The sequence below is a fragment of the Lotus japonicus genome, chromosome 6 (assembly GCF_012489685.1).
Source record: "Lotus japonicus ecotype B-129 chromosome 6, LjGifu_v1.2".
Taxonomy (NCBI): Eukaryota; Viridiplantae; Streptophyta; class Magnoliopsida; order Fabales; family Fabaceae; genus Lotus; species Lotus japonicus.
In genome coordinates, this window is record NC_080046.1 from 59,848,537 (window position 1) to 59,868,704 (window position 20,168).

The 20,168-nt window shown below is 35.0% G+C and overlaps 4 protein-coding genes across 4 annotated transcripts; 1 reads left to right on the forward strand and 3 right to left on the reverse strand.

Moving 5' to 3' along the window:
- Window positions 1-489: 489 nt before the first annotated feature.
- On the forward strand, window positions 490-5,438 carry LOC130722310 (phosphatidylinositol/phosphatidylcholine transfer protein SFH2). The gene is made up of 11 exons (XM_057572996.1): window positions 490-736; window positions 834-862; window positions 1,448-1,531; window positions 1,641-1,694; window positions 1,852-1,929; window positions 3,052-3,105; window positions 3,232-3,291; window positions 3,398-3,493; window positions 3,697-3,798; window positions 3,908-3,988; window positions 4,826-5,438. The coding sequence occupies exons 1-11, from the start codon at window positions 682-684 to the stop codon at window positions 5,114-5,116; spliced, it is 984 nt and encodes a 327-aa protein (XP_057428979.1). The 5' UTR covers window positions 490-681; the 3' UTR covers window positions 5,117-5,438.
- Window positions 5,439-5,676: 238 nt separating this feature from the next.
- On the reverse strand, window positions 5,677-9,322 carry LOC130722309 (WEB family protein At1g12150). Its single transcript, XM_057572995.1, has 3 exons — window positions 8,943-9,322; window positions 8,444-8,651; window positions 5,677-7,672 (listed from the first exon to the last, which is right to left on the reverse strand). Exons 2-3 carry the CDS (start codon window positions 8,618-8,620, stop codon window positions 6,095-6,097), a joined length of 1,755 nt encoding a protein of 584 aa, XP_057428978.1. The 5' UTR covers window positions 8,621-8,651; window positions 8,943-9,322; the 3' UTR covers window positions 5,677-6,094.
- A 942-nt stretch (window positions 9,323-10,264) lies between these two features.
- LOC130722311 (DNA oxidative demethylase ALKBH2) lies at window positions 10,265-11,912 on the reverse strand. Its single transcript, XM_057572997.1, has 4 exons — window positions 11,673-11,912; window positions 11,296-11,412; window positions 11,005-11,194; window positions 10,265-10,582 (listed from the first exon to the last, which is right to left on the reverse strand). The coding sequence occupies exons 1-4, from the start codon at window positions 11,883-11,885 to the stop codon at window positions 10,392-10,394; spliced, it is 711 nt and encodes a 236-aa protein (XP_057428980.1). The 5' UTR covers window positions 11,886-11,912; the 3' UTR covers window positions 10,265-10,391.
- A 4,944-nt stretch (window positions 11,913-16,856) lies between these two features.
- On the reverse strand, window positions 16,857-19,312 carry LOC130723071 (protein C2-DOMAIN ABA-RELATED 11). Its single transcript, XM_057573993.1, has 4 exons — window positions 19,107-19,312; window positions 18,285-18,402; window positions 18,078-18,173; window positions 16,857-17,683 (listed from the first exon to the last, which is right to left on the reverse strand). The coding sequence occupies exons 2-4, from the start codon at window positions 18,393-18,395 to the stop codon at window positions 17,390-17,392; spliced, it is 501 nt and encodes a 166-aa protein (XP_057429976.1). The 5' UTR covers window positions 18,396-18,402; window positions 19,107-19,312; the 3' UTR covers window positions 16,857-17,389.
- Between the last annotated feature and the right edge of the window lie 856 nt (window positions 19,313-20,168).

Here is a 20,168-nt window from a genome sequence, read left to right on the forward strand (position 1 = left end):
GCAAATGGGGTTGTGCATTATTACTTATATATAAAAAAGACGTGGTGCTCATAGGGAAACACTGTAGCAGCTGAGTCCGAGAGCCGAGGAAGGAGAACGCGCAAAGAACACGACAGGGAGATGTTGGCTAGCCAACAAGGATAACATCACTGAGGCAGAGTCAAACAGAGGACAAGGCAGAAGCCAACACACCGACACGTGAAGAGATACAAATACGATTCGAGGGACAAATTTGTCTTTTACATAAAAAATTCAAGTGAAGCATAGTGATTGGTTCATTAAAAAACTAAATCACGCTACACATTACCGTGATTGATTATTTATTTTCTCATACTAATTTCGTGCAAAACTTAGTATATCATTTTCTTAAAAAATTAATTGAAAAAGTTGGAAGTGGAGAATGACTTTCTTTCCTTGAATTGAATCTTAGGTGCATCTCTTTCTCATCTTTTTCAAAAGTGAAAAATAAAAAGGAATCACACTATTTAAGCATAGATAGATATCATAGATTTTCTCATTTCTTCATTTTTCTTTTCTGGTCTCCTCGTGTCTGTGACAGTAACACAACACACTCAGCAAAACACGGGATCGAGAGATTCAAGCTAAAGCTACAAACTTTTGTTTACTCTCTTTCTATTTCCCATTTCCTTAGCTTCGATTTTGGTGATTTTCTTCATCAAAATGGGGCTTGTTTCCCAGGATGCTCTCAAAGATCTTCAAGCTCTAATGGATCAAGGTGGAGCCAAAATCTCTTCTTTCTATGATTTTCAGATACCCTTTTGTTGGTTTTTTGATTTCTGAATTGTTTCTTTCTCAATGATGCATGTTGCTAGTTGAGGAGCCACTTCAGAGAACTTTCCAGGTCAGTCACCATTTCCAAAGTCTTCAACTTTACTACCTGGGTTGGGTGTTTCCTTGATCTGAGTTCTTTGTGAACTGTGTCAATTACTGTCCTTTCTGGGTTCTGGTCTGCATGTGGGATTTTTTCAACTGATTTTGTCTGCCATGAATGGGAACCCTGAATTCACATGATTGCTGTGACTAATTGCTTCATTGATGTTGTTGGTTCATTGATTCTTCTACATTCTTCCATTTATGTTTGTGGATTGTGAATATCATGTGTGTGGTAATGATTTCAGTAAAAAGATGGGGTTGAGATCTGATTTCAAGTATGAACCAAGTTTGAAGAAGATGGTCATTTCTTATGTTTCACACCTCCTCTTATATGTATGAGTATGCTGACAAATGTGATTGGTATTGCTATTAAGTTCTTTCTGTTTCTGGACTGATCCAATTATGCAAATTTAATCAATTGCAGTATTGCACATAATTGTTAACTTTTCAACTGGGGTTTGGTGAAATCTAGCTGGCTTAGTAACTGATTGTAATGTTTTAATAGAGAAGCACTCTATCTCTTCTGTTGAAATTTAATCTCTGTTACTTGCAGAATGTTCATCAAGGATGTGTAACTGAAACCTTAATGCGGTTTCTAAAAGCAAGGGAGTGGAATGCTTCCAAGGCCCATAAAATGGTAAGATATGTACCGTGGTGTTTTGTTGAGTGCTTTGCAAATATGCACTTCATTATTGTAAATTGACTATGCATCTGATTTATTTGTAAATGTCTGTATGACGTTTCAGTTAGTTGATTGTTTGAACTGGAGAGTGCAAAGTGAGATTGACAGCATATTATCGGTAAGTCTACATTATACTGATCCTTGTATATTTTTGCTTACACATTTCTTTTGGCCGTTCATATTTTTTATGTTAGGTGCTTGTCTGTAATTGAGTGATTATCCTTATCATGGTTCCAATGAGTTCTAATTGCCTGGCTTGTGCTTCACTTTTTCAGAAACCAATAATCCCTGAAGATCTATACAGAGCAGTGCGTGACTCACAACTCATAGGATTGTCAGGGTTCTCAAGAGAGGTACTCTTAAAAATAATCTTTTCTCAGTTCATTTCACCTTTACTGTGCTTGGAAGCATTTGCTTGTCAAAATGTGCAAATTAAGCTGTATCCAAGTTTGACAAAATTATGATCATACTCATCAGATGACATGATTCTACGATTTTTGCCACACCAAGTGATCCCAATAACGTCCAAAGCACAATCATCTTTACTTTCTTGTCATCTTTGTTCTGTGGTTTTTCCTATGAATCGGATTTGTCTTCCATGCGTGGGTGGTTTGTTCTTGCTGATGATTCATGGTTGGGCTTGGGTGATATATGATATATCTTGCTTTGCTAGCTTGCTTGCTACACTGTTCACTCATGGCTTGTATGTCTCGTGAGTGCAATGAAGAAAAGAGGCATTGCGTTTCTATGATTCTGTTGTCAAGAGTTATAATTATACACAGAAGAAGACCTCACCCCGTAATTCAAGGCTTTTTAAGAAGAGTAAATGGTAACAAAATCAAGGCTTCTAAAAAGAGTAAGTCATTAACTAAATTGAAAATCATATGATAATAACCATATTGGGAGAGTCCTGGGGATGTATCTATGTTGTATCAGATTTGTAGATTCATTTTTTAAAATAAGAGATTGGATACTTCATGGATATGTATTCATGATGTATCTGCATGTATCTATCTGATACTGATATGTAAAGCAAGTTGATGTGCGCATGCATGAGAGTTCATGGCTTGTGGCTAATGGCTGAACAGCTGGTTCAAACATGTTTGTGGATGATGGTTTTGGTTGAACTCTATATTTAGCGGAGAGCTGTTGCTTTCGCTTGATTTTCAATTGAAGTTTGATTATATGTTGATTGTGAGTTTGAGGTTTTTTTTTGTTATATGTATATGCCTTTGTTTGACTATAATGTTACATCTAAGGTAGGATCTTAAATCCGTGTTATGATCACGCATCTTACGTGTGTGTTTCTCTCTCTTTCTCTCTGCTCATATCGTAGGTTGGACCTCGATTTTGACAACCTTGGCTATATCTGCATGCATTTATTATCATTTAACAAAATTACTTAACTTTCTTCAGTTTCTTGTTATATTTCTTTCCTCTTTTAATTTTAATGCTTGCTCTGCCATTCTTTTTAGGGTCTGCCTGTCTTTGCAATTGGTGTTGGGCTTAGTACATTTGACAAAGCATCTGTAAGTTTAATTTTATTATGAAAGGCAAAAAGAACATGGGTTTGTTTGGAGCAATATTGCTTTATCTTAAAGCCTTGTGCTCAAATTTATTCTTAGGTTATTTTGCGTGTTTTTGTATGATTGCAGGTCCATTATTATGTGCAGTCTCACATTCAAATTAATGAATATCGTGACCGTGTAATCTTGGTTGGTATTAGTCCTTTGCACCCCCTAAACATTCTCTAGTTGCGTGGTTAACTTGATAGTTTAACTTCTGTCTCATTTTTGTTTTTGTTTTGACACATGCATGCAGCCTTCTGCATCAAAGAAGCATGGGCGCCCTATTACAACTTGTATAAAGGTTTTGGATATGACTGGCCTGAAGCTGTCAGCCCTGAATCAGATTAAGGTATACAGCTACAATTAACATATCATGACCTCTGGAAGTACTATACATACTCTGATACTCACAATTTCTCTACTTGATTGAGTTTAGATCGAATTGTTACCGGCTGATATTTCATGAACAAATATATAAAGCAGAAAATCTTTGTCTACTTTGTTTTGTTTTTGAATATCTCCTTCATTGGGTTGTCTTTGATGCTGTTGCAGTTGTTGTCAATTATATCATCCATTGATGATCTGAACTACCCTGAGAAGACAAATACTTATTACATTGTAAATGCCCCATACATATTTTCAGCATGTTGGAAGGTAAGAAGATATTATTCCATGTGACTTGGTTTCTTGTATGATATTTGTGTTGGTTTAAGCTGAGCTCTTATTGGAACCCGGGATAATGTTGAGCACATTGCATTGGCAGGTTGTGAAGCCACTTTTGCAAGAGAGGACAAGAAAAAAAGTGCAAGTCTTACAAGGTTCTGGTCGAGATGAGCTGTTGAAGGTAAGGGGTTTTCCCTCCTGTTCTTGGATGAGGACTACTAGATTACATTCTTTAACAGCACATGCTCCTGGAGCCACGTAGTAGTTATGGAATACTAGAGAGATGCTGAGTAGGAAAAAAAATTCCTCGGATAAGAGATTGTGGCATATGCTTTGTATTTCTTTCAACCATAGTGGACCATATGCATGACTGTACATTGCCTTAAAACCTTCCCTTCTTTATGCTTCAAGAAGCCTTTGAAACTAATTGTATGTTTCATTTTTTTAAAACAAACTAAACTGAAAACACCATAAGGTCTACACCGCATGAATCTAGAATTGATGTAAATAAACGGAAGCCTATTACATGGGGAAAATTGAAGTTGCTTGGGTTGAGGGCTTTGGTTATTTACTTATTTTGGTGGAGTTTTAGAACCTTGGATAAGATCTCATAGATGTGTCAGGTTCAAATGTTTCCTTTTTATTGTTAGAATATCCTCAAGATCATTTGACTTTATGTTTTCTCTCTCAAAACCAAGACAAGGGCATTGAAGCTCTTCTCTGGCTAGGGTTTTCAAAAATTCATGAACTTACTCATGCTCAATTAGTGTTACTCTGTGATATCTAAGTGCATATTTTTTTCTTTTAAAAGTGGCCACAGCATCATTCTTCTGAGAAGGCATTTATTGTTCTTGAAAATTTCTTCACTTTTTTATTCAGTTCCTATTAATAAGAAAGTGAAGTAGATCTTTTTTTTATTGTTAAGAAAAAGAATGGCAACTAAATCTATGGCAACCCATCATATGCCTTTACATCATTCTTTGTTCAGTTGAATTTAACAAATAAGTTTGGCATGCAGATCATGGATTACGCGTCTCTGCCACATTTTTCTAGAAAAGAAGGCTCTGGATCATCAAAACATGCAGAGAGTGGAAGTGAAAATTGCTATTCCTTGGATCATTCCTTCCATCAAGAGCTTTACAATTACATCAAGGAGCAATCCAGAATCCATGAAGCTGTTGAGCCCATCAAGCAGGGATCTTTCCATGTAGCTTTTCCTGAACCTCCTGCTGAGGAAGCAAACATTGCAAAGACTATAGAGTCAGAGCTACATAAGTTTGAGAAAAGCCATGGGAATGATGATCGATGAGTTAACAACCAATGGTATCTTTGCCATCTGATCCAATTCCAAACCTGTGTAGTTAGTGTTGTTTATGTTAGCTTGAGAAATTTAGGGAGTAGTCATAATAAGCCTTGCATTGTGCCACAATGCAAGAGAGAAATGTCAAATATAATATTTTACCATCAAGTTTCTTCTCTAAGTTTGATCTTTTGCTTTTTGTCATCATAGTGCCTTAACAATTTAATTATTAAGTAGTTTATGTTCGAAGTACAGGACTTGTAAACAAGAACAAATATGCTATTTTATTATTGGAAAAGAAAAACTCAATCAGAAGAAACCTTCTCCTTCATTTTCCTTACTATTTATTTATCAAAAGTTTTTATGGTGGGATAGCTAGTCTTTAGTCTTTACACTTATAAAACATGTTTTAATAATAATTTTGTTTTAAGAGTCAGTTTGGAATGTTTGTAACCAGGCCTCAAACTTAAGCTGATGAAGGGGCAAATTTTTACTTCGAGTGAACTTGTTTCAGGAAATGCAATTCTGGTGACCAAAACCGAAAGTATAAATAGGAAGACACAATAAAATTACATTTTGAAAATATAAACATGTTGAATGAAACGAATTTACACGTTTTATTTCTGTACTTCAAGCTTCTATTCTTCACCTTAATATGGTTGTAAATAATGAAACCTAAAGAACATGTTACATCTAAATTTTTTCCCCCTGAAACCGGGAAAAACTTAGTCTTCTCTATAAGGGCCAAGGAACTCGAGAAACCAGAATGTTGACAATGAGCATTCACATCTGCACAGTTTTTTTTCCTGGATGATGGAAACACTGAAACTGCTTTCAAAGCAAACTGGGATGTTGCTGACACATGAATGATCATGCAGTTGAAAGAGCTTCTTTCAACTCCCAAGAAAGGCAAAAAGCCAATGCTGCAATTTCTTGTGTTTCTTTTGATGAACTCATCAACATATCTGATACTGAAAGGTTCCACTTCTAGCTGCGCAGAGATATTGGCCTTGAAGTATCTGAGAATTGAAAATCAGATTCCATTTTCTGTTCTTCATTGCGCCGCTTCCTGAGTTCACCCTCAACTGCAAGTTTTGCAGAATCTGCCATCTCTGCATTCCTCAAAGCCAAGTCTGTTGCAGCCTTTATTTCTTCAATTGCTTTAAGATTAGCTTCCACTTTTTTGTCCACTTCAATTTTCCTTGTGTTGATTGCTTCCACCTGAGCCATGGAAGCTGCTTCTGTCCTCTCAATCAAATCTTCAGATTCCTTAATTTTCCCACTCAGAGATGCAAACTCCTCAACTGTCAGTATGATCTTACCATTGGAATCTGAAACTGAGACTCTTCCACCTTGTGAGTCAGAGAACATTTTCATTTCCTCAATGGCTTTTTGCTCTGCTGCTTTCGCTTCTTCGGCTTGTTTCAAGATAACCTCTAGCTTCTGCTCCATTTCTTCAGCCACAGCTCTGGAATTTTCAGCTTCTTGCTTCAGCTCTTGAGCTTTTGTTCTCATTTCTTCTTCTTCTCTTCTTGCATTTTCTGTCCCAAATGAAAGTTGCTCAATTTTCAAATTTAACTGATGAATGGCATCAGAATTATTGTTCTCCATAGAATCTGTCTCGTCCTTGGTACTTTGTATTTCACCAGTTAAGTTAGCAGCAAGAGCTTCTGCTGCGTGTTCCTTCTCCTTGAGTTCCTCTTGCTCTTTCTTCACTTGTTCTAATTCTTCCTTAAGGGAGGCTACAAGGTTCCTCAGGGAGGTTTCTTCTTCAGAAACTTGCTGCAGTGTCTCTGTGGCTTCTTTAATCTCCAAAGTTATCAGCTTCACAGAATCCATCTCAGAAGCATGTTTGTCTTTCATCTGCTCTTGAAGCTCCTGAATCTCTGCACTTGTTTCAGCAAGTTTGGCCTCCAGATTTTGTGTCAGTTCAGGGTCATACTCATTCTTTAGAGCCACTAATTTCGACTCTGCTTCTTCCTTTGCACTTTTGTAATAACTTAGTTTCTCCTCTCTTTCTCTCATGGTATTTGCTTGTTCTTCTTGGGCCTGTGAAGAGGCAAGCTTCAACTGTTCAATTGATGCTTTCATGGTTGCTATTTCCTTTGAGAGTTCACTAAGCTTTTCAGAGTTCAATTTCGCTGAACGCTGAGCTTCTCCTGCAGTTTGGAATGCAGCCAATTTTGCCTCTAATGCAGCATCAAAATCCTGCCTTATTTTGTTGAGTTCTTGCTTGGAAGCATCTAGTTCCTTTACTGTGGTTGAATATTCCTTTCTTGCATGTTCTAATTCTTGTTTCCAAGCTTCATATCCTATAGCTTTTTGGGATAGTGCCCTTTCAAGTTCTTTGGCCTGATTCTTCACAGCTTCAGCTGCTTCCATTGCTGATTGCTTAGATTCTCTCACACTGGTGAGCTTCTTTGTCAGTTCCTGAAGTGTCACATTGGCCTTGTCAAGCTCAATAAGTGCTTTAGATTTTGTATTCTCAGCACTTTCAAGCTTTTTCTTTATCTTGTTCAGTTCTCTTTGGGCCAAGAGAAGCTGAGTCTCCTTTTCTAGTACATTCTGCAAGAAAATCACACAATTTACTAACTCAGAAACAGAACAAAAATGACACATTCACAATGAAAATGATACAATTGCTCAATCACAAAATCATGCAAATAAACAACTTGTGCAAACTTGAATATCTCCTCAAGTTGTGTGCAAAGACAAAGAGCACTCATATATTTATTGTAATTTGTAAGTTTCTAATTAGCCAGCATGGCCATGCCTATGCCATCAAGCATTCAAGTATAATTCCCATCTTCTGAAAAACTGTTCTTAAAAAATTATATTTTTAAAACTAAAACCACTATTAGAATTTGAGACTTAATTGTACTCCAAAAGCTAGCTTAGAGGTGAATCTTGTTTTACCCTTTATAGGGACTATCTAAATCATATTTCTAGCCAATGTAGGTCTTCTAACCCACCTCACCGCACCCAGAGCTGGACATCTAGAGCTTGCATGACTGCGAGGTGATATATAGGAGGTCACCAACAAATGGATTTAGGATAACCCCTGATATTATATTAGAATTTAGGAGACTTAACTCTACCATTTATAAGAATTATTTTTGTCATATCTCTAGTAAATGTGAGACATATAATATAATAATTCCAAATAATCTCAGAGGTGTTTTATGTTTTGAAGTCGCATGTATTTCAATTTTGTAAAACATAGTTAAAACAGTTTTTTTTTTCATTCTCTTCTTTTGAAAAACAAAATTTAATTTTTTTTTCCTAAAAATAGTTTTTAAATTCAAAAACTGAGAATGGAATCAAACTAGTCCTTACCTCTGATGATCTTCTCTTGATAGAATTAGAACGTCTTTCCCTGGAGACAGCTACTTCACCAAATAAACCAATAGCAGCTTTGACAGATTGGAATGGTGCCCTTGTGTCAATCTCTGCAGCCTCTCCTCTTGGAGAACTCGCATCTTTGGGCTGATTATCTCTGATTCTGAAGCTCATTGTATTCTTTTTTCTCACCTGCAAACCGTGTCTGCAAGATAAATAGCAATGAGCATTGTGAAGATAAATCTTGTTATATGAAAAAACAGAACAAAACATTTTATGCTTTCAAACCTCACCAGCTTCATCATATAATATAGTGCATTAGATATTAAGAGCTTAACTCAAAAGGACTAGCATGTTTGGATTCACATTCAAATCTTTCAGCATCAATTATGTCACAAAAGCTACTACAAGTAGTTTCTCGCAGAATCAATTCTCATTCCAACATGAAAATCTACTGTGAATACAAACATGCACTAAATGTATGATTACACTTTACCTTAATGCTTGATGTTTCAAGAAAGGCCCTGGAATTCAAGATCCTTTATGAAGCCTGAATAGTCCTTTCACCAAGATGAGAATGAATTTGCAAAGGAAGGTGTTGGAACTCAAAAAGAACCAAAGATGAAAACGAGGGTTCCTTTTAAGTCCAACTTTTATTTACCTTTCTGAGACCGTTGAAAACAAAGGTAATGTCCTAAAATATTGGTGGTTAAATTTGCATGTATGTAGAATTGGCTATATGCTATTTTAGCTTGGGGGGCAGAGCGATCTGAGGTGGTTTTGACACTAAAATGCCAACCATACATGGTTGTCAAATACAAAAATGAAGCTCTCTTATATATAATTGGAAAGCATTGGGGGGTGTATGCTAAAATTAAGGAATATTCAAAAGAGCCATGCTGGATTTTTTACATTAAATACTGACTTAGAAAGATCACCACAATTTTTTTACCAAAGGGTCAATATGGTGCAGCTAATCCCTAGTATTTAGAGGTTAGCTATTTTCGGCCTATATATCCTTATGTGGTTAAGGGTTATACATCATGTGATGGTAAACCTCTAACATAATCAATATGGTTAGGTCCTCTGGTATTGTGACAACTAGTCACTTAATGCTATAGCTTATGATTAACCACCAAAGAGGTTGGGGAGTTTCTTGTCTAACATGTTTAATTTAGGCACAATTTATAACAAAGAGAGAGATTAGAGAACTCAAATGAGATTAAGCTGTCAAAGTTTTAATGGGATTGTTTTCATCCATTTTAGAGTGAATGCATCTCCTTGTCGTTGTTTATGGTTATGAAGTATATGTATTAGGTAAGTTTAATCTAATGGGGTATATAGAGGTTGTTAGGACATTTTTATGAAAGCAAGTGCAAGTGTTGATTTGATGGCCCTCTATATAAAATAATGATACCTCTATCATTTTTTTCTTATAAATCTAGCTTTGTCGACTTTATAAGGGGCTAGACTAAAGTCTATATAACGTGATCTTGGAGCTTGATGACTTGATGAAATTAGTCTCATGATGACTGTCGGCGGTAGAATATCTTGAAAACATAAATAAAAGTCTATATAACGTGATCTTGGAGCCTTCATGAGATTAGTCTCATAATTGCCGGCGGTGTAATATCTTGAAAACATAAATAAAGTCTATATAAATAAGGAATGTTTGAGCTGCTTTTCTAAGGTGAGATATGCACTATAAAAGATAATATGTAAAATTATAATAATTCACTTAAAAATTAAAGTCCTATTACGTCTATGATTTTGTAATTAATTATTTAAATTGCAATTTTAGAGAAGACAACTTCACCATTAAACAAAAGTCCAACAAAATTATAATATTCATATAAACTTGACACAAAACCCAGGCATTTCATCTCAACTGCCGGATGCAGATTTACAACAATGCAATCCAAAACCGGCCTTTGTCCCAAGCCAATCAAAAAACTCGCCTGAAGGTAAGATTAATGCGAGTAGCTTCAGCTTTTGCACGTTTTGGTACAGAGTGAATCCAATCTCGCTGGGTATAACCCCTCATCACTAAAAGGGATCCATGCCTGAGTCTAAATGTATGCTGATCAGCATGGCTACTCTTCTTTAATCGCTTGCTCGCAGGCTCATCACTTCCATCTGAACAAGGTCCACACCAAATCATAATATGTTCATGAACATCAATATAAGGTGGCAGATAACAATATTTGGAGTGCATGGTTGAAGAAGTACAATGACAGATACCTCTAGTAAGTGCGTGTTAGGATAAGTGTTATCAGAATTTACTGTGGATATAACTGGTTTTGTAAAATTTATTATGATATTAACTTATTAAGTGATTCACAGGTGAGGTGAGGTGACTTATGTTGGTGTAAAACTCCACAATTGATTATGTCTACCGTGGGAGATAGAAGAAGCTTGATCACACAATTGGTTTTGATACTAACATCAATTGTGAACTGAAAGTTTCAACATCCAAAACTAATTTTGACAGTGGAGAATCAATTCTAACACTTACAAATGTGAAACTACCAAACATGCTGCAGCAAAAGAAATCATACCACAAGATTTTTTACAAGGCTTCTTCTTCAAAATGAAGTCGCGCTCACACCCGAAAGACATAGAAGCAATTTCAGGAGTAGGTCCATAAAGCTTCTCATCATCAGCATGCCAACCAACATAGTCATTACCACCTTTATACCTATTTAACAGCAAGCTATTAAAACTACTCCCAGGGAGAGCTTTATGAACCTACAGAACCAACCAAGTACAAAGCAATATTAAGTAACACCCCAAACAAACATAGGCCAAAAACCAATATTGATTAAAAATCATTCACTCTTATTTCTTACAGCATCCAAGATATCTTTAAGTGGAGGATAATCATCCCAAGAATATGCATGTGGCTGATATCCACTATAAGTCAATTCAGTCAATCCTGGAGTTGCAACATAACATGTGTCTCTTGGCTGCACACAATTCACATTGCATTGCATAACATTAACAACTAATTAAGCCAAACTAAACTCCATCACATTATGATCATTAGCCTATAATAAACTATAACTTCAAAAGGTTAACTAATCAAATATAAACATTCAAAACACAAAAGTAAACACAGTTTTTACACTAATTTACAAAAAAAGTGGATAAAATTTTACAGATTGAATGAACAAAAAAGATGAGATTTTGAAGGAAACCCAGAAATTGTTGTGGATGAGAGAGTGACCTGGAGGAAGTTTTTACCGAAAACGCGAATGGTGGGTCGGGTCCATGGGATGTGTTTGTCGAGGTAATGGAACCAGTTCCATGACTGGTCGGAGGGTAAAAGCCTCTGAATGTAAACGACGTCGCTTCCGTTTCCGAGATCCACCGTCTCAGCCTTCTTCGCCGCGTCGTCAGGGGTGGTCGGTGACACCGCCTTCAGCTTCAACGCATTCATCGCAAAATGTTTATCACTCTCTCTCCTTCTCAGAATTCTATTTTGTAAAATTAGTTAAAAAAAAATTGAAAAAAATTAGTTAATTTTTTTTTTGAACGTAAAATCAGTTAAATTTGGATTTTGGTGAATGGTGTATGTGAAATGGAAAAAATAAAATGTAAGATGAGCTCTATTTTGCCCCCGGGTTTTTTAGAAAAAATAAATTGAATAAAATAAATTAAGTTTTTAATAAAATTTTATATTTAGTTAGTTAAATATTACTTATTCATTTGATGGGTTTAATTTTATTACTATGTGAAGTAAGTCATTACAATAATTGATTAAAAAAAGAAAAAAAATGATGTATTGACGATGTAATTTTTTTTACACCATCAACCAATCAGATTGTAAAAATGAGGAGTATAAGTTATGTACGTAGATCGTAGTAGAGTCACAATACGTGCACTTTGTGTGCATCATATTTAATGATGTAGCATCTACGACTCCACTTCCACAAATAGTAAAACACACTTTGCACTTGCAGTTTGTAATTTGGTGGTACGTAAAATCTTCTCCTTCTTTAACTGATTAAAAATGATAACATGCTGACACTCAAAAAGAAATTAATGAAATTAAATAAAAAAAACTAGATTTTCTCACATTCTTGAAATCTGATTGGTTTATTATGTAAAAAAAATTACACTGTCAATGCATAGAAATTAAACTCATTAAAAAAGCGTCTGAATAAATTATTTAAGCTTTTTTTTGAATTTATTTAAGCTTATTTAAACGGTTATGCAAGTATTTAGAAGAATGACCTATTATAACCTTTTTTTACTCTATTTTCCGTAAGCTATTATGAAAAACAAAACCCATGCTTATTTGTATTATATAACTAACATTGTATGGCCTAGCTCATAATGTAGATGAGAGCGCTATTGAAACCGGACCTAGTAGGTTCGCGGGTTCCGTGTAAAATACACTTGGGGAGTGAATTATTGGTTTATATGGGTTCTATGGTTTGGTGTATCTGATAATCTTCACATGAAATTTTTAGCTGTGAATTTGGATCTTCTTATATGATACTAGATGCAACATTCAAGTTAATTAGAGAAGGAGAAGGTTTACAGGCATTTCCTCCGGTACAAGCAAAAAAATTATGGGTCACGTACATGAGTGACATGTACCAATAGAAAAATTACACTTGGATTTATTGATTAATAATTTTGTGTTCTTCCTGAAACTGTGAATCAACCATGTAAGTTTATTGTAATTATAAACTAACCCCAGAACATTCTGTTTTTCGAATTCAGTCCTTCTGTTAGGTGAAAAAAATTGGATCTAGAATAAGATTAATTTTTTCACCTTCTTTCACCTTCATCACACATATGTTCATCCGGTTATTCACTTTGCCTCTAGTTTTAGGGTTCCTTATGTTCTTCCCATTTTACCTCACCTTCATTCACATATGTCCATCCCGTTATTCATTTTACCTCTGGTTTTAGGGTTCGTTCGGTTCTTCTCATTTCGCCTATGATTTTAGGGTTCATACAGTTCTTCCCAATTTCACCTCTGAGTTTTGAATTGCATCGATTTCGTTATCAGAAGATATGGAAATTGGGTTGCCTTGTCTTGTTTTCCTATCATGAGTGAACCATTTCTTTTTTGTGAGTCTGTTAGCTGGGTTGATTAATGGTTCCGCATTTCCAATCTTCTATCTGCAATTTTTGCGGGTCTTTTAGTCTACGGGGCATTCATTTTTTATTTGGTTGGAGGGTTATGTTGTTTGCTATGAATTATTGTGTATAAGGATGAGTGACTAGATGAAATTTAGCTCACATATAACGGGTCATACATACAAGGTTCTTTGATTTACCAGAATTTTTAAAAAGTCATATTAACAGTGTTAAAATTTTACATACATAATTATTAAAAATAATAAGGGCATATTTAGTAAGCTAAAATTCAGCTGGGGTTATAACGTAAATAGTCTAAAAAAATCTAGTCAGTACTTTTCATATTAAGTGTTCATAAATTATTGGTACACCCTACTCATGTAGCCTACACTCGCCTGAATTTATGGGCACTCAAGCATGCACCAGGTTTACGTATCACCAAATTGCAAACTACAAGTGCAAAGTGCGTTTTGCTATTTGTGGAGATAGAGCCGTAGAGACTTCATCATGAAACTAGACTTAAACCCGCTCGATGCGCGGTGTAAGAGAATATTTTATAAATTTTAGTAAATATTATATATTATTTGTTTGAAAATATAAAATAAGTAATTAAGCAGAGTAAGATCATAATTATTTAAAACAAAATGAGTTCATTATATTGTAATTGTAACGATTTAGAAGAACACAGAGAGCAATATTGGTTATAGCAGATTTTTCTTATATTTTTGGTGAGCCTTGGTATCCAATGTCGATAGTAGTAATTAATCTCTTTCATTGACAAAGATTGAACATCGATCTCATGGTTAAGAAATATTTTTCATAGTCTAATAGATAATTAGTGGTGTAAAAATACAACCTTATTTACTATCCACCATGAGAAAGACTTACATGGATTTGTTATTTCTAACATTTTCTAGATATTCCATTTTTCTAAGGTACTCCCTCTGTCCCATATTATAAATCACTTTTACCCAATTCTCTTAGATTAAAAAAAATAGTTAAAAGTAGTTAGCAGCAATAAATTTGTAGTTGTTTTTAATAATTTTCCTGAATTTCCCTCATTAAAAATTCTCTCCCCTTATTAATATTCAACTATCTCTAGATGATAGTGGTCTTGGAAACAAAAAATATTTTGAAAAGTGGAAAAATATAATTCTTTTAATGCAAAGCATTAAGCATAAGGGTATATATGGAAAGAAATAATCAATGCTTCATATAAATTGTAAAGTTACTTATAATTTGGTACCAAAAAATCTTTAAGAAAATGACTTATAATAGAGGACGGAGGGACTATTGAACTCTCAAATTTGTGCATGAATCCATTGTTGAAGAATGTGCCGCTTAATTGTGAGTAGCGTCTGCTTTCAATGCTATGAGAAAAGTGAGTTAAAAAATATGAGAAGATAAAACTTATTGCTCATTGAGCCTTCAATACCTTAATTGTAATTAAAGTTAGTTTTCAATGACATAAGAATATGTGAGTTATAAATGCTTATGAAGATAAAAAGTTGTTTAGAATAGAAAAGTTCAAAGATTGAAAGAGATGGTTTGAGTTGCCATGTGAGATTAAAATCTAATGTGGAATATTTAGGTAGTAGTAAATGGTTGACATGGCTACGCCACATTGCGCGCTTTACAATTCCTAATATATAATAGTTAGATAGATAGATATGTTGCACACAATGTGCATGTGCACACATTGTGCACGTATTGTGATTTAATTAGCTATTACGTACATAACCTATACTCCTAAACCTATTAACATATGTATTTCCATTTTCTTCACTTTGGCTTTAGTATAAGAGGATGAGGGTTGTGTGAAGGAGGGATGGCAGCGGTAGAGGAGTGCGAATGGTGAAGAAGATGAGAGTGAGCCCTAGAATTGGAGATTTGGAGGAAGGGTAGGTTGTAATGAGGACATGTAAAGGGTACTTTGAATTTAAAATTTAAAATTTAAAATTGGTGCATTTAGCGGTATTAGATGTAATGAGTGTTGTGCACTCATTTAATGATTCTTTGGAAAGCGGAAGCTGAAGTAAAATGTGGGGTTTGTGAAGGGAGAAGATGACAGAACAATGTGGTGCGGATTTAATAAGGAAGATAGTGGAAGAGAGAAAACGAAGGGAAGGAGATAGTGGGAGAGAGAAGAGATGAAGACTGAATAAAATAATCAAAAATATTAAAAAAGGGGACGCGTGGAGAGATTTTAGGGAGTGAGAATGGAATAAAATAATGTAAAAAATTGGAGGTAGTGACACCTCGGTTAATAGGGTCTTAAAACTGTTGTTGTTTTAATATTATATAGATTACAATGTTAAGTGAAATATTATGTTTATCCTTCTCACTATTTAACACATGGTGACCCCTAATGTGGACCACTTTTACACATTGTTTGGTAGGAGAGAGTTAGGGTAGAGAGAGATGAGAGGAAGAGAGATAGAGGGAGGAACCTTGTTTGGTGGGAGAGAGATTGAGGGGAGAGAGAGATTGAGGGTGGGAAAAACCCACTTTTTTATCTCTTCGCGTTTTGCGAAGAGATTCACGTGGGGTGCTATTTTTTTTTATTTTATTCCGGTGAAGTTAGTGGCGGTTCCAAACCGCCACTATTATATTTTTTTTTTGTCCTTTTCTTAGCATTTAGTGGCGGTTCTAAACCGCCACTAAATGCATTCTGACACCTTTATAATAAAAAATGTATGACAAATTAACACATCTTTTTTTAAAGAAATTTAATATATGACAAATTTTTAATGATATTTTTTCTTAAAAAAAATAATGTGTTGATCTGCAATACTCGGTCAAAGTAGGTGGTATAAAATTACACCACCTAAAAATGGTGCATATTAGGTTCTCCCTTGACACATATAAATAGAGATAGATACAAAATCCCATCTTGGCTTGAGTACTTTTCACTTTTGAGAGGGTGTACTTTTCACTTTTGTTTTGTGTAGTTTTTTCTTCTACCGATTTAGCATAAAAGAAACCTTTAAAACATAGAACTAATTAACCGTCATTGCTTCTATTTCCTTCTCATCCATCATATACACTTTTCTTTTCACTTGACTCATTACAGGATATTCTTCTTCTTTACTGTGCCTTCATTATGAGATTAAATTTGTGAAACTTTCCCGTGGAAAACGAAAAATTGAAAGTTCTTTTTTGTTCCATCGGAAAACAAAAAAATTGAAAGTTCTAAGCAAAAATAAAATAAAATGATGAAGGGGTATAAATTGAGACAATTGAAAAATTGAGATTTAATTCAACACACAAAAACTTAATATGGAACCAAAATTGTATGTTGTTAAGAGATCAAAAGTGTAATAAACCTAAAGTAAATCATACATACAGCTCCTTAAATCTCTACTTGGGTAAATTTGTAACTAACAATGCAGAGTTAGAAGTATAAACTAGCCAAACATCATAACTTCCTTTTCTTGACTTACCTGCAAATCAATAGTTACACCAAAACCTATGCTTGAGAACTCATCACTAAAATGAAGGGATAGTTTTCTACTACTCCTTTTTTTTGTTAAATACAAGGTAACACAAACACAACACACCATAGTAACCAATGAACTAATAAATTACAAATTCTTCATCAGGAAGAGCAGCTTCAAGTGGCTTTTCCTTAAAAAAAAAAGCTTCAAGTGGCTTTTAATATATGGGGATGAGGAATCGCCAACAAGCTGCTAAATTAATTAGAATATGCATCTATGAAGGAATTTTTTTTTGGTAGAAACATCTAAGAAGCAGTTAAGCAGATGCAAAAACTCAACAACTACATATAAAATGTTACAACTATGATCTTGTTAAAGATCTAGCCTGAGGATGACATTGGCAATTTCTGCACTATTTTGAGGGAGCAACTGGTGTGATCAACTTGATTGTCAGTTCTACCTCCCCAGATTCTACATCGCGAAGCCTTAACCAAACATTCTGCACCACCTCACCATTAACACAATTGATACTGCTTTCACGGACAAGACAGTTTTCACTATCAGGCACCACCTTCCTTAATGTTGTCTCACCCGAAGAAACTCGTAAAATATCCCTTAATCTAGCTGCTGAGACTAGTGGTTGAAGGTTGACAAAAGCATTTCCCATCTTGTCATCAGCCTTCAGAAGATCTTTATCAAACACTTCCTGTAAGAGAAGCAACTCAGTTATCCAACATGAACATCTAATAAATAGTGCCTTGAACTCAAAATGAACTTTACTACCTTCAAAGCCAAAAAGACTAAGTGCATGTTTGGATATACTGTGGAAAGCCACAGTGACGTAAAACTACAGTTGCAAAAACTCAGAAAAGTTGCTTCTTTCCAACGTGATTCTGGTTTCACTGTGTTTTTCCACCGTGCATTCAAATGTGCGCTAAACGTATGCTTGAAAATATTTTTAGAATTCATTCTAAAACCAAAATCAATTCTGAAGAGAACTTTTTGTGTGCCAGAACTCAAAATTGATTCTGAAGAAATAAGTTTGCTCTAAATATGCTATGGTAAACTAGATGGGGCATACTACATATCAGGAAACTCACCAAATTGAGAACTCCCAAGGGTTCTGTGAGAGTGAAATTCAGCTCTTCATTCCAAACAGGATTTAAACAGCTGTTAATGACCTTGGTCTTTGCAGTCTGTTACAGTTTAACAAATGATGTTAAGATTTTGAGACTAAAACATGCTACATAATGTTAATGCCAAGAGAAACAAGCAAAAGTTGAAACTGAAATATGTATCCTAGTTACCTGATTCCCAAGTTTGAGCACCACATAGGGATCACTGCTCTTGAAATCCCGGATCACCAACCTTTTCCCTTGCGCAACTCGTACTTTTAGCACCCCCAATTGTTCACTCATTATACTCCTATTAACAAGTTAAATTATTAATCAACCAGTGTTCACACCACAACATATGCAGTTGAAATACTCACTACTCAGTGTTCATGTGCACAGAACAAACACAAGAAAGACAAAGCAAGAAGGAGGCTGAGTATGTATGTTGTATGGTAGAAACTATTTCCCCTTTACAAAGAATCATAGTTTGTTGAAAGTCAAAACCAATAGGTGAAGAATCAAGAAAAGGACAAAAAAATATAATTAAAAAGGAATGGGGAAATCTTTCTTCCCTTCTTTTTAATAATGAGATTTATCCAGCCAAGTTACCAGGAGATCCAATGTGCTAATGAAAATGAACTAAACAGAAGAACAGAATAAACCATGAATATTCTGCTGGATAAAGATTTCAAAAGAATGAAGCTATAGCACTAGAATTTAGCAGCTACCCAAAACAAAAATTGATCTTTTTCTAAACTGAATATTGAAAAATTTGGTATAATAAACAAGAGAAGGACAAAACCCCCAAGAATATTGAAAAGCAAACCATTGGTAATTCAATTTAATAATGAGAAATATGCAAGTGAAGAATGGAGGGTATATTCCTCAGTGAACCACAGGTAGGAGCATTTGGCAAATAGAACCAAAACCAAAAAAATTGATAGAATATCCATTTAAGAATCTAAAATCCAGAAACAAACAAACAAACAAGAAAGCAAAGCAGGAAGAACTCACCAGATGGATATGTCTCTAGAGGTAACAGCTAACAAACAGGGTTGGTTTGGTTTGAGGTGATGAGACTTATTTATGTTGTTGTTGTTGTTCTGATTCAAGTTCAACTATCAGCATCAGATTTTAAAGACAGTGGAACAACCTGTTCACCGGCAGCTTCAGGTGACAAAGGAGCCTTTCCCAAGAGCGTGAATCTGGATTGAGGAAAAGTGTAAAACACACACCTGTCGGTGGAAGAATATTCATAAATTCATAATTATTGATTATGATAAGAGGGACTGTGTTGGTCACAAGGTTGACCAGAACTAGTCCTAGTCCTATTTAATACCACTATGACTATGTATATCCGTATCAAACTATTGCATTCCAGTGCGTGCGCGTTCTGTGACTCAGTTCAATGCTGACCCTAACAACACAACGCATTTTCTTGCTCTTTCAAACACCAACCCAACTCATGTAATTGTGCAGTGTAATGTTCTCAAGGCTATGTGAAAATTAATCACATTTTTTCCCAGTGTATTCTCAAAGCCAGCAGACATGATACTCATCTCTTTTAGGTTCAGAGATCACATTAACTACCGACTTTTCCCAACAAGACTTTCTGCATGCATACCGACCACCAATCGAACATGAACTAAATGCATAAGAAGTTCAACTATTTATTTACTGTGCAAAATCTTGTTGGTAGTGAATGTGTGCTCATATTTACTTGAAAGTAGTTTTTATTTCTTGAATGTTAAGACATGTACTTTCTGTAAAAGTATTTTTGTCTATTACTCATAAAATCCAAACACAAAGTGATGTTTGTGCATGCTCAACTTTCAACTTTTGACTGCACAGTGCCGTGGTCCATAATGCGAGCTTTTGACAGTCTGGTAGTTTTTGTGGTCACAAGCTCTCAAGTACCATCAAAATTTAAGCCTAGCCATATGCTTTAACTGTCTCGTGAACTTCTTTATTTTATTTTATTTACCGGGATACTTTTCATGTGATGTGTGGTTTTCTCATGGGGTAGGATTTCAAACCTGGTGAGATCAACATTCAATCAATATATGAATTTTATGT